The 14205-nt window shown below is 40.4% G+C and overlaps 1 protein-coding gene across 4 annotated transcripts in view; it reads right to left on the bottom strand.

Annotated features, from left to right (window-relative positions):
• Positions 1-14205, bottom strand: part of Bach2 (BTB domain and CNC homolog 2) — a 330747-nt gene that overhangs the window by 65742 nt on the left and 250800 nt on the right. For all 4 annotated transcript variants that reach the window (XM_047557940.1, XM_047557939.1, XM_047557941.1 and 1 more), the window contains one exon: positions 10526-10780. In XM_047557940.1, coding sequence (XP_047413896.1) covers positions 10526-10768 — 243 coding nt within the window. In that variant the 5' untranslated portion in view covers positions 10769-10780. The remainder of the gene's footprint in view (positions 1-10525; positions 10781-14205) is intronic.

Raw genomic sequence — 14205 nt, 5'->3', positions numbered from 1 at the left:
TGTTATCTCTACCCTTACTGTTTTTAGTAATTAATCAGATAAGAATAATAAACAAGATAGGTAAGTTTGAAGCATTAGAAAGACCTCTACGGACATTTTTTTTTTTTCTCTGAAGATTGAACCCAGGACTTTGTGCATGCTAAGCACATGTTCCACCATGAAAAGATCTTCAAAGAAACACACACATGTCATGTCATTCTGATCTATGCTACTCAACATGGTTTGACACACCAGATTTGGCCACTGATCACAGATCCGCCTTGCTCCACTCGGCTCTGGCTGCCTGTGAGAATGATGTCATTCTGTACACACGTTCAGGAAGAATAAACTGTCTTTTGGTTTTGCATATAAAGATTAAAAAGTGAATCAACGGAATAAAAATGATGGTTTAGAAAAAAATCAGAAAAATGAGCTGCAGTGATATTCAATACTATCTTTTATAAAAAAGAAGATAAAATGAAATGGTTACTTTAATAAGCTGGAGGACTGCAACTATGACCTTCTGTATCCTTCTTTTGATTTTCTTCTAAACTCGGGAATCTCTGATTGGCTAGATACCAGTATTTCTTTTCACCCCTGGGCCAAATTTTTGGCTTGGTTGGGAACAGCTGCCAGTATTTCTTTTTGCTGCCAGTCAGTCAAAAAATGTGCTCACGTTGGAGGCCTGGCTGCCTCCCACCCAGGGTGCTGGATGCATTAACTTTTTCACACACAGCCTTTGCCAGGCTGTACATGGAAGTCCATCACAGACAGTAAGGCTCACTGCATCACCAGCTAGTTTGGAGGTGGTGCCAATGTCAGTTAGAGAGACTGTCAACATATTTTAGGAGTCTGTGGCAAAGTGATGAATTTTACTCTATGCACCAAGTTAATGGGAAGAAAGAACACTTCCGAGATATTAGGAAGCCAAAAGTGCTATTATTTAATTGCGCCAATTCTTAAAGCAAAACAAATCAACCCTTTATCTAGTCTGTGATTTGGTTAGGAACTCAAATACGAATATAAATATATAGGTATTAACTAATTAGTATACAAGATTTTATTTTACTTTATGCTTCTAAGAACAGAACAGCTTTTTTTTTTTTTTTTTAAATGACAATCAAGCTTCAATCTAAGGTTTGTTGGGTATGATCCATTTTATTAAAAAATTCCTGAATCAATTTCCTGGCTTACAGCATACCCGACCAAGATTCCAGGTGTTCTCACCATAAGTAGGGTCTCTTTCAAAGGCTGCTTTTATAACAGCACACCCACCAGAAATGTCACAAACACCCCAACAATAGAGTTGAAACCTAAAGCAGTTTGGTGACATTCCAAAGTTTTGAATGGAATGTGAATCCATTAAGATTATTAGGTAACTTTATTGTTACCCTCAAATTTGTTTCAAATGTTAAAGCTGCCAAAGAAAAGACAGAATAAAAATGAGCTCTTGGATCCCAACTCTGAGAATTTTGGTGTGGAAACTGTATTTTCTTGTAGCTCACTTAAAAGACACACCATGCTTTCACTGTTTAATTGCAATCTCAGTTTTCAGGAAGCAAAGAGAAATGAGATACATAATCAATGTTTCTCTTCCGTTTGGCTTTCAGCCTAAATAGTCCTGCACTTTTATTGGCAAAGTAGGACAGGTAATAACAGTGAACAAGAGACCTATTCTAAGAAGTACTGGCTCAAGTAAAGTACCACTACATCATGAGTGACTCAACCATCTACGGCGTGATTACTCTGCAACCATGAAGCCAGGCTAATTGGACAATGGCCTGTGGCCAAGCTCGTGCTGGCATGACCCAAAAACCCTTGACTGATAGCCATGTTGTCTCTTTATCACACTTTTTTTTGGGTGGGGGGTAGGGCAGCTAATCTAAATGAGAAATGAAATAATTAAAAAAAAAAAAACCTTCCCAAGTACTATTTAACTTCTTATCAAGAATTAACAGTTTAATTAAGTATCCTGTTAAAGACCTGGGTCCTATGATTAAATATGACAAAATAATAGTTATGATTACTGATCAAGTGAGGAACTTTATAGCTCTGAACTTTGTCTTTAAAGCTATTATTAATTTTAATTGAAATAGTTAAGAGTCTCCATAGTAGGAGAGAAAAAAAATAAATGTAAGGGACATTTTGTTCATATGTAGAGAAGAGTTTTAAGAAGCACAGATATGCTGGTAACTAATTTGACAAAATTTAATGCAAACAACTTTATTGTGAAAGTCCTTGTTATAAACCCACATAAAATGTTGATTATTGTGGTCATCTTATATGAAATAGGGATAAACAGGTTTAGTGAAAAGAAACCTTAAAACTGGCTTTGAAATCAGGTCATTTAAAATGATTTTTAGATATGTCTTAGGTTTTTGTCTACTCAACTCCTACTACTATGCCAAAAGAGGAATGCATTTCTGCATCAGTTTCTTTAAATAGGACTTACTGGCCTCAGGATTTAAGAAATGTAAGAGGTTTGAAAACAGCTTATGCATCTCAGTTTTAAAATTAGCTATTGCTGTGGCTATTTTCACCCTAGATTTCCCTCCCTCAGTATCAGCATCCTCCTGCAGCCTTCAGAGATGGAGTCACAATAGAATCTGCTCCCCTTTCATGGCTTTGCTTTATTGCACCCCCATCTGAGACTGAGGCCCAGATTTCAGGGTTGGAAGTCACCTCTGTATTACTATAAATAAGTTCTGCCTTGAGGCATTTCAGAGCTATCAGCATGATTCTAGGACTTGAAAACTTTTTACTTGCCAGCAAGTAGTTACCTGGAATATTTTGACTTCTTATTTATTTGCCTTTTTTTTTTTTTTTCATCTGCTGCCAAGTCTCACTAATGCAACTTGGAAAATTGCACCACAGCTTTTAATGAGGATTCTGAGGTAAGAGCCATTTCATCAGAGAAGACTGTTCTTTCCTTTTATGGGAATAATAACACCTACTGTTTCTATAGCACCATCCTTCCAAGAAGCTGAACATATCACGTTTCATTAATCTGAACAGCAGCCCTGCAAGTCAAGCTGGGAGTTAGTATTATTACTCCCTGCACATGCATGTTGAAATTGAGGTCATTAAATGTGAAATAATTTTCTCCAAATTCCAAAACCTTCCCAAATGGTTAGGGAACCATGATCTACCTGCATCTTCTGCAATCTGCTTATGTTCTAGGTTATCAAATAGTCCAGTGGTCCTAAAGAATTTTAACTTCCAACTCCTGTAAATGCCTGCAAGATATTTTCTGAGAACTTAGGGGAGTAGTGACAAAAATAAACAACACAACTGAGCTTCTCTTCTGGAGTCCTGTGGTTCTTTCCTTTCCTGAACACTTTGCCTCCCATTTCCACAGCCTTTGCCCTTGTCTCTTAATACAAACATCTTTTCTCTCTTCTTGGAAAGCAAGATTTCTTATCTTTCTTTTCCATAGAAACCTGGCAAAGTTAAGGACTACAAACCTATAGCATGGGGTAGGACTTCAGGGATCATTCAGTCCAACTCTACCTTTTTCAGATAAGGATGTGCCTTGAGAAGTTCATCTGCTTGGTGGGTAGATCCTTTGTGCTCTCAAGGACATTCATTTACCAATTGACTTCTGTCTCCTAAATCATCTAGTTTTCTCTCTCCCAGAACTTTCCCATGAGCCCAGGTATTAGTCAGGATAGGTTAGGCTCTACTGTAATAACAAATAAAACATCAAATTCTTGTTTATTTTGAGATGGGATCTTGTTATTTGTTCAAGCGATATTCCCACCTCAGCCTCCTATATGACTATAGGTGCAGGTCATCAAGCTCAGCTGAAACATCAAATGTTAATGGCTTAAGGTAGAATTTTGTTTCTTAACCACGTCAGAGTCTGATTTGAGTTAGATGGCTCTCTTTCCTGACTTTCCTCCAAAAGTGACTCAGGGATCTGGGCTTCAGCTTAACTATCTTGGGAATTCTTTGTCACCAAAGAATGGGAAAGAACATGAAGAACTCAGATCTGCTTCTAACTGCTTCAGACCAGAAGTGACACATGAGTTCATTTCACATGCCATTGGTAGATCTAGTCAAATGGCGTACCTGATTACAAATTGAGGACAACAGTGTGGGTGAACAATGATAATCAAAGAGCACAAATATGTTGGAATTTCCTCCTTCTTAAAACAAAAAACTAAAGCTAAATGAAATGTCTTGACACTATTTCCCTCCAGCTACTGGCTCAATTCTCTACTTTAACTCAAGAAGCCTCAAGCCCAGCCTATATTCATTTTCTCCAATTCTTCTCTATTCTCTCTAAAACAAAATTGAGTTGGTTTTTGTCCCTGTTGCCTTCCCAAAGGGGCTCAACGAAATCGCAATGGCCTTGACATTGCTGGGCGTCAGTTTTCAGCCTTCATTTAGCTATCAGAATCATTTGACACAGCTGATTATTCTCTGCTCAAAATGCTTCCTTTTCTTGGTTTACTGCACACTACACTTTCTTGCTTTCCCTCCTGCTGTAATGACTCCTTCTTCCTGGTGTACTGTGATGACTTTTTTTTCATCTTCCTGACCTCTCATTTCTGGAAAGCCCCAAGGCTCAATCCTAAGACCTCTTTTCATTTCTATGTACACTAACTCCATTGGTGATTGTTTCTAGTCTGTGACTTCCAAATCCTTGATACTCTGCAGTGGCACATATCATAATCCCAGGAGGCTGTGATCTCAGAAGGCTGAGGCAGGAGGATCACAAGTTGGAGGCCAGCCTCAACAACTTAGTGAGGCCCTAAGCAACTTGGTGAGACCCTGGGTCAAAAGAAAAAGTAAAAAGGGCTGGGGATGTAGCTCAGTGCTGAAGTGCCTCTGGGTTCATTCTTAGTACCAAAACAAACACATATATAAACAAAATCTCCTAACTCTAGCCTAGGCTTTACCCATGAGTTCCAGTCATACACATCCAACAGTGCATTAGACCTCTTTACTTAAATCCAGACAGGTGTCTCAAATGCAATATATAAGAAATGGAACTCCCAGTTCTGCTCCACCCCACCCCTTCCCTCACAAACCTGCTCCCCCCACTCTTTTCCAATCTCAGTTAGTGGCCACTCCAATTTTCCTATCAGCTCAGCCCCAATCTTTGGAGCTATCTGTTTCCTTTCTTTCTCTCCCACTTTATACCCAATCCATAAGAAAACCCCATAAGTTCTACCTTCAAAATGCCACCGAGAATCTGACACTAATGACCACTCCACTATCATGGCCCTGGTTGAGGCCATCACGTTATGCCTTGTTTACTGTCTTACCCTCTTCAATGTTTTCCCTGATTCTGCCCTTGCCCTCTTTCAATCCATTTTCACACAGCAGTCAAAATGATCTTCTCCTGTGAAACCCTTGGGTGGCTTCCCAGCTCATTCCAAGTAAAGGTCAAGTGTTTGGCAAGGTGCACAGTCCAGCCCCATCTCCTCCCAGACACACCTCTTTCCATTCCCTGCTTGTTCACTCTGCTACTGAGTCAGATGTGCCAAGATTGCTCCAGTATCTGGGCCCTTTTTTGTTGTTCCTCTGCCTACCTCCCTCCTTCTCCAGATGTCAGTGTGGCTGGCCCCCTCACCTTCTTATGCTCCCCAGAAGTTACCCCTGCAAAGAAGCCATTCTTGATCCCCCCCCATTTTAAAATCCCAACACCTGTATCCTGACATTTCCTAACCCCCATTACTGTTTCATTTTCCTCAATGGCATCTAATTGAGTACATTTGGAATTTATTAAATTTCTCTCTCTCCTTCACTCCATTGGAATGTAAATAAGGTTCACCCAGAACCCAGAATGGTACCTCCTGATACATGGTGGGACCTTGATAAACTGTTGAATGAATGAAGAAATATATTAGTGAGGAAGCAGAAGCCCAAAGAAACTGAATAGTTTGCTAGAGACTTTACATGAGGGTGGTGCCAAGGCCCAGATTATGGTTTTCCCATTCCTGTATGGCTGATGTTTCTCAGTTTTTATAAATTTCCTTAGTCTTATCCTGGTAAAGAATGATGGTGTCTCCGTTAGAGTTCTGTTTAAGTGGTGAATGGAGAGGTCAAAGGACTGTGCTCCAGGGTGGATGAATGCTTTGCCTTTATCCCCATGGTCATGCCACTTCCCAAAGATGTCACCCATTATTTTCTTCAAAACCTCCACCTTTCCCTGCAGACACACTGGGCTCAGAAAGCTGTGGGCAAACTGTACTGCAGCATTAAATAGCTTCTGTAGCATTACATACTGAAAGGACTGTCTGAAGATAATCATAACTCTTACTCCTTTCTTAAAAGACTGGACCTAAACCATCCCAGAGACATTAACAGCTTTCATAGCCTCTAAAAACTTCCAGACAAGAAGATTCCATAATCTTGTTGGCATCTGCACTTGGCAGCACTGCTGCAGGAACATTCTTTATTGCACCCTGTGGAGAAGACAACACAGGCCTCTTCTTCCCAAGCCTTCTGGGTCAGCTTTCTTTCTTTCTCTCTCTTTTTGGTAGTGAAAAGAATAAGATTTATCACAAGCTGGAGAGAGAGAGAGTGTGAAAGTCTGAAATATATTTGTACCTCAAGGGCCATATTTACTTCCACCCCATAGCCATCCTCTGCACCCTTCCTCTTTTCTAGAGAATGAAAGGACTCAGACAAAGAAGGTGGCAGAGAATCCCCTGACAAATGCTCTTCCCCAAGCATTCTGTGAAGGAGTCAAGCAGCCTCCTGAGAGCAGGCTGGAGACAGACCTTCTGTGGCTGCACAGTTTCTAAGGAAGCACATCCTATTTCTGACCTTGATTCCACACACCACGAGATGGAGCTTTATGACTGTGATGCTACTTCTGGCATGGTTGGTATCCATCGTGAAATGGTGTCCATGACCTTTGCTAAGAATGTGTCTCATGAGCCATCTTTAATCCTAATGAGCAGGGGGAGAACGGCTTGAGGTGCCTGTCACATCAACCACTTTCTCTTCTCTCTTAGCACAAAACACAATTTCTCGTTAAAAATTTAAATGACCTGTTGTATTATACAATGGAAGTACTAAGTACAATGGCTGATTTCCTATTATTTGCTGACACAAATCTGGGTTTATTTTCAGTGGGGAGCCAACACCTAAATCCTGTAAGTCTCAGGTCTACCTTTCAATCTATTTGAGAGAGGAGAAAAAATAAAAAATAAAAGCAGCTGAATTATTCCTTGACTTCTAGAAGGAGGCCTCTATTTTTAATCTCTCCCCTTTCAGTTTAGAGGCTGAAGGTGGGCACTGTGAGTGGTTTCACATTCGTTGGTGCTTCCCAGCAACAGTGAGGATTCAGGGTAAAAGTACAGGACTGGACAGTAGTTCGGTACGAGCTGGGTTTGGCCTAAACTGAATGAAGTCGGGAGCAGGAGGGTGCCAGTTTACACTTGGAAGTTTCACAGTGCAAGGAAGAACTCTCAAATTGAGACACAGAATTGGCTGGCAGGTGTGTCTTGAGGTGTGGCAAGTGAGAACATGGGTGAGGGCAGGCCAGAAGTTGATCAGAATAAAGTGGTAAGAGTATGTGAGGTTAACTATTTCACTGCTTTTTCTTGTATCATGGGAACTAGATGCTATTTAGTTCCAAACTAACCATTTGGGATGTTTGCTTATTTGCCACTTAATTCAAATTCTGTGGTTATTCACAGAGCAAAGCGTGACAATTTTCACTGAGCCTACAAGGACATTTCAGTGTGCATACAGCAGAGGAAAACAATGCCCAGTGCACTGGCCATGGACAGGTGCTGAGCAGAGAAGGAGGACTCTTCCAAGGAGGCCTCAGAACAATGACAGCTCCACAGAGGAAAATGCCAGTGGGGATGGTCTGCACATTCCAGCATTCAGACACTTAAGAGCTGGATGACTGACAGCAGGGATTCGTGTAGGAAAGGAGGAGAGAGAGTGTATGGGGAGGGAGAGAAGAAAGAAGGAAGCGGAAGGGAAGAAAGGAAGGAAAGAAATTCAACACATCCCTATCTGGGTTAATGTCAAGACTGCAGGAATAGGAGCCAACAGAATGCCATAATGGTTTGGAGGATATACATGATGCAGGGACAACAGTCCTTTCACAGGGCTGGAAAGCAAGAATATCAACACACAGTCAACTCTTATTTAACTGGGATACAACCAAAAAAGTCAGACAGACTTTTGTGGGATGTCTACCTAGGGTGCCTCTTATTTTAAGTAGGAGTAGGCAATGCCATGGAAATAAGCAATTATTAAGGATTTGTTCTAAAATGAAACTTTAAGGTTATGTCATATGTATTGATATCCTGATTTCCTTTTCATCTTACTGCACTGGTATTGTATTTTGATAAATAATTCAAGGACTTCAGAATTTTAGGGGTTCTTAAAGGTAAGATAGCTAGCAGAGAGATTCAGTGACTAGATTGGGATCCTAGTGCTAACTTGGGTGTAGGGTACAATGTCCAGGGAGTCTCCCCAGGTGGGGCCAACAGAGTCACAGAAGAAAAACTCAATTATGTAAAATATGACTTTCATTAATACATATATCTTAATATCACCTAAATATTTTTCAAGATCAATAAAAAGCATATAAATGAAATGGTTCTCAAAAGGTAACAGATAATAAATGATCTGTAAGCATCACCTCCTTCCTCAAGACAATTTTGGACAATTCAAAGTTTTCCAAACAGTTCCAGAGACTCTGGAGTTGGAGTAAGTAAGAAAGGGCCTAATATTTGACAAATGCTTATTACGGGACAGGCACTGTGCTGAAAACTTTTATATTTATTCTTGCTCCTAATGCTCATGGCACCCCACTAACTGGTTAAGTATGCCCTACTTGTACAGATGAGGTAACTCCAGCTCAGGATCCCCAATCATGCCGTGGCTACCATTCTCCAGCCTGCCCATGGTACCTGGTACAGGATGTTCAGCTCCCTAGCCTGGTGCCAGTTACTTTGTCTTCAAGTGACCTGTCCTTTTGTTTCTACTATCTCTCTAGCTGCCTACTTACTCGTGGCATGAGGAGTGGTAATGGAGAATTTTACAGTGAGTATATAAAAAGAATTTGAATGTGAACATACTGAAGGCTTATGCAGTTCTCACTTTTATCAGCTGGCCACTCTCCTGGCCTCAGATAACCACGGGTGTTGCTTAACAAGGGTCTGGGATCTGTTGTACCTCCATATCTTGTTTGCTTGTCTTTTTTTGTTTTTGCAGTGCTGGAGATTGAACTCAGGGCCCCACCCGTGTCAGGCAAGTGCTCTATCACTGTGCTATATTGTCAGCCCATCTTTTTACTTTTTATTTTTATTTTTAGTTGTTGATGGACTTTTATTTTATTTATTTATTTATATGCAGCACTCTGAATTGAACCCAGTGTCTCACACATGTTAGGCAAGCATTCTACCACTGAGCCACAACCCCAGTTCCCCACCCTTTAAATGTTGGATCTGAATGTCTTTTGATGGAGCAGGTGCTCACTCCATCATTTTCCACTCTTTTATACACAACCTGCTTTCACTAATACTATTTGTAAGGTCTCTGAAAGCATCTGGGTTTGTGAGCCCTAGGATTTGATGGTAGCTGTAATCACCAGCAACTCACACATACAAGTAATGGGGAGTTTGGCTTCTCCTAGGATTGCTGTGAAGAGCTGCTTTGTGGTACAGGGTACAAGAATAGGGATGTATTTGCAAAGACTAAGAATGTGAGTTGTATCACCGGGAGTTGTGCAGTAGACACAACTGCTGATGGTCAGTGACCCTACAGTTGCACACTGTGCTGGTGGTATACAGGGAATGATACTGGCCTGAATACAAAGCCTAAGAACAGTATCACTCTTCGTCCCATAAAAATGAAGGGAAGCCAGGCTGATTGAAGAAGAGGAATAGTATACCCAGTTCAGAGGGTGACCAGGGTTATAGTTTGCTATTGTGAAGCCCATCCTTTGAGTTTCCAGAGCTCAAGCCATCCAGCGGAATGGCATCTCTGGACAGAGCAGGTCCAGCTACTGGTGTTTCCAAAGAACCAATATGACTGTACTCACAGACATAATTAAGAAACCTGAGTAGGGTATTTTCAAAAATGGTGAGAAAAGCAAGTTTACACTTCTTAGAATCTCACTATGTTAATGGTGAGAATTACTGGTTGCTTTTATTTTTTCCCAAGCAAGGAAGGCCCTGTGAATGCTTTCATTCTCTTATTCTCAAGGGCAATTCAGTGATCCTTAAGCCATTTGAAAGAGAAATCATAGCACTGATTCAGATCCCGCATCTAGGACTGCATCAAACTTAGGTGGAACTAGTCAAAATCTGAAGTTTAAGTGAACTAGAAACTACAAGTGACTGAGCCCCAGGTGTGGTTCACTTCCCTTAAAGAAACATGTCTGTTCAGATTCATGCCTCTGAGATTTCAAGTGTATCAAACAGAAACTGGCTTTGTCATAAACCTAACGTGTGGGCGATTTGGACATCCATGTGGCACAGGTTATACCTTCTAGTTCCTACTCAGCCAATTATAATCAATCCGCCTCCTTTAACAACCACACAAATAAACCAAATTACTGTACCTCTTCAGGCAAGCTGACCACCAAGTCATTTTTTGTCTGTCCAACCAGTGCCTGCCAGAAGTATTCACTGCACGCGGCCAGCACAGCCCGGTGGGCTCGGAACTCCTTCCTCTCCACTATCAGAGTCACGTCACAGAGAATATCCTTTTTCCGCTGGTCATTGAGGCCCAGGAGGATGTTGGTGCAGTGGACTGTGGACTCATACACATACATGGGGGAGTCAGGCTTCTCATCCACAGACATGCCGTTCACACCCTGAAAGAAAGAAAGGCTGAGTCATCACCACTATCAGAGAGTCACAGAGAGAATCGAGAAAGAGCATCATGGTTCCTGGGTCCAACTCATGGGCCTGGCAGAAAGAAGCAGTACTGCCAATCAGCACATTCAAACTTGGTTAGCATAATTAGGTCAGGGAGCACATCTGGAAAGTCAAGGTGGATGGCTGACTTTTAACCTTTTCACTCACTGCATCCTTTTACCCTATGGTGCAAAGCCAGATCTTTTAAAAACACTTAACATGATTAAAACACACATGTACTTTAAAAGCTGCAGTTTTGATTTTGTTAGGAAGTTGAAACAGAATTTTCACATATAAATAATCCCAATTTAAGTACTAATTGAGATTTGTATTAAGAGGAAGTATTTGAAATGCTGTTTTGATGAAGAACATGTAAGTTCTCTAAGTTAAAATTTGGCTAAGATGCCAAGTAGAGTAAATATCTGATCAAAATACATGATTTTAAGCTGGGCACAGTATAATCCCAGCGGCTCAGGAGGCTAAGGCAGAAGGATTGGGAGTTCAAAGCCAGCCTCAGCAAAAGCGAGGTGCTAAGCAACTCAGTAAGACCCTGTCTCTAAATAAAGTACAAAATAGGGCTGGGGATGTGGCTCAGTGGTCGAGTGCCCCTGAGTGCTCCTGAGTTCAATTCCCGGTACCCCCCACCAAATACATGATTTTACAAGTGATCTAAGCTGCATGAGCCCTGAGGAATAGACATAACAGCTATTATATCTGCCTTCTGCACTTCAAGAAAATGCACAACCAGTGTAATGCAGGTGGTGCTTGACTCTCAGTGTGGAACTGTGCTGTCGCTATGTCAGCAGACTTGACGTACGCCTCTTTAAGGAAACACAGGGATCACAATAGGAGTCATGAAAAGATGTATTCAAAGTGAAGATGACTTCTACAAAAGTCTTTGCTGTAAAAAGAATCCTTTGAGGTATCTTAAAACACAGTATCCATAATTAATTTATACAATGTGGTTTCTCAGTCATATTTATAACTAGTATGAATCCAGGCAGTGAGTCCTTCTTTCTCTGTTGGCTTCATACTCATTTAAAAAAAAAAAAAAAAAAAACACCTTTCACAATAAACAGCTTTAACAATAAGCTTCACGTATTTATGGTGTGAAACTTGATGTACGTGTACAACTGTGAAACTGTCATCACAATCAAGATAGTGAACGTAAATCAATCACTGTCTCCCGAAGCCCCTTCATAGGTCCTCCCTCCTACCTCTCAGTGCCCCATCTCTGGCAACCACGGATCACCTTTCTGACCATATATATTAGTTTGCATTTTCTAGAATTATATATAAATGGAATCATGTAGTATGCATTCTTTTATGTCTGGCTTCTTATCCTTGGCATAATTATTTTGACACTCACCCATGTTGAATATATCAAAAGTTTGTTCCTTTATTTCTGATTCATGTTCTATTCCATGTATAGAGCACACATTTTTACCCATTGAAATATCGATGGATATTTGGGTTGTTTCCAGTTTGGGTCTATTACAAATAAAGTTGTTGTGAACATTAGTGTACAAGACTTTTTATGAACGTGTGCTTTCTCGTGGGCAAGTATCTGAGTGGACGGATTGTATGTTATACATAACTTTAACTCTCCAAGAAACTGTCACTGTTTTCTAAAGTGGTTGTACTATTTTACATCTCCCTAGCAGTGTATGGGAGTTATAGTTCTTTCACATTCTTGCCAACATTTGGTAGGGCCAGCCTTTATAATTTTGGCCATTCTTTTTTTTTATTTTTTTTATTTTTATTTTTTTATTATTGTATACAAATGGGATAGATGTTGTTTCTCTATTTGTACATAGAGTCAAGGCATACCATTTGTGTAATCATACGTTTACATAGGGCAATGATGTTTGATTATTTTTCCCCCCCACCCCTCTTTCCCCTCTATACAGTCCTTCTTTCCTTCATTCTTACTGCTCTCCTTATCCCTAACCCTAAACCTAACCCTAAACCTAATGCTAACCCCTCCCACCCCCCATTATATGCCCTCATCCGCTTATCAGCGAGATCATTCATCCTTTAGTTTTTTGAGATTGGCTTATCTCACTTAGCATGATATTCTCCAATTTCATCCATTTGCCTGTAAATGCCATAATTTTATCATTCTTCATTGCGGAGTAATAGTCCATTGTATATATATGCCACAGTTTCTTTATCCATTCATCAACTGAAGGGTATCTAGGTTGGTTCCACAATCTGGCTATGGTGAATTAAGCAGCAATGAACATTGATGTGGCTGTATCTCTGTAGTATGCTGATTTTAAGTCCTTTGGTATAGGCCGAGGAGTGGGATAGCTGGGTCAAATGGTGTTTCCATTCCAAGTTTTCTGAGGAATCTCCACACTGCTTTCCAGAGTGGCTGCACTAATTTGCAACCCCACCAGCAATGTATGAGTGTTCCTTTTTCACCACATCCTCGCCAACACCTATTGTTGCTTGTGTTCTTGATAATCGCCATTCTAATTGGGGTGAGATGAAATCTTAGGGTAGTTTTGATTTGCATTTCCCTTATTACTAGAGATGTTGAACATTTTTTCATATATCTGTTGATTGCTTGTACATCTTCTTCTGTGAAGTGTCTATTCATTTCCTTAGCCCATTTGTTGATTGGATTATTTGTATTCTTGGTGTAGAGTTTTTTGAGTTCTTTATAGATTCTGGAAATTAGCGCTCTATCTGAAGTATGGTTGGCAAAGATATTCTCCCACTCTGTAGGCTCTCTCTTCACATTGCTGATAGTTTCCTTTGCTGAGAGAAAGCTTTTTAGTTTGAATCTATCCCAGTTGTTGATTCTTGCTTTTATTTCTTGTGCTGTGGGAGTCCTGTTAAGGAAGTCTGATCCTAAGCCAACAAGTTGAAGATTTGGACCTACTTTTTCTTCTATAAGATGCAGGGTCTCTGGTCTGATTCCGAGGTCCTTGATCCATTTTGAGTTGAGTTTTGTGTAGGGTGAGAGATAGGGGTTTAGTGCACCACGATCAAGTGGGTTTTATCCCAGGGATGCAAGGTTGGTTCAACATTCGGAAATCAATAAATGTCATTCACCATATCAACAGACTTAAAGTTAAGAATCACATGATTATTTTAATAGATGCAGAAAAAGCATTCGATAAAATACAGCATCCCTTCATGCTAAAAACACTAGAAAAAATTAGGGTAGTGGGAACATTCCTTAACATTATAAAGGCCATCTATGCTAAGCCCATGGCTAATATCATTCTAAATGGTGAAAAACTGAAAGCATTCCCCCTAAAAACTGGAACAAGGCAGGGATGCCCTCTTTCACCACTTCTATTCAACATCGTCCTTGAGACTCTAGCCAGAGCAATTAGACAAACCAAAGAAATTAAAGGGATACGAATAG

The sequence above is a fragment of the Sciurus carolinensis genome, chromosome 7 (genome assembly GCF_902686445.1).
Source record: "Sciurus carolinensis chromosome 7, mSciCar1.2, whole genome shotgun sequence".
Lineage (NCBI taxonomy): Eukaryota > Metazoa > Chordata > Mammalia > Rodentia > Sciuridae > Sciurus > Sciurus carolinensis.
This window is presented reverse-complemented; position numbering and strand designations above follow the sequence as displayed.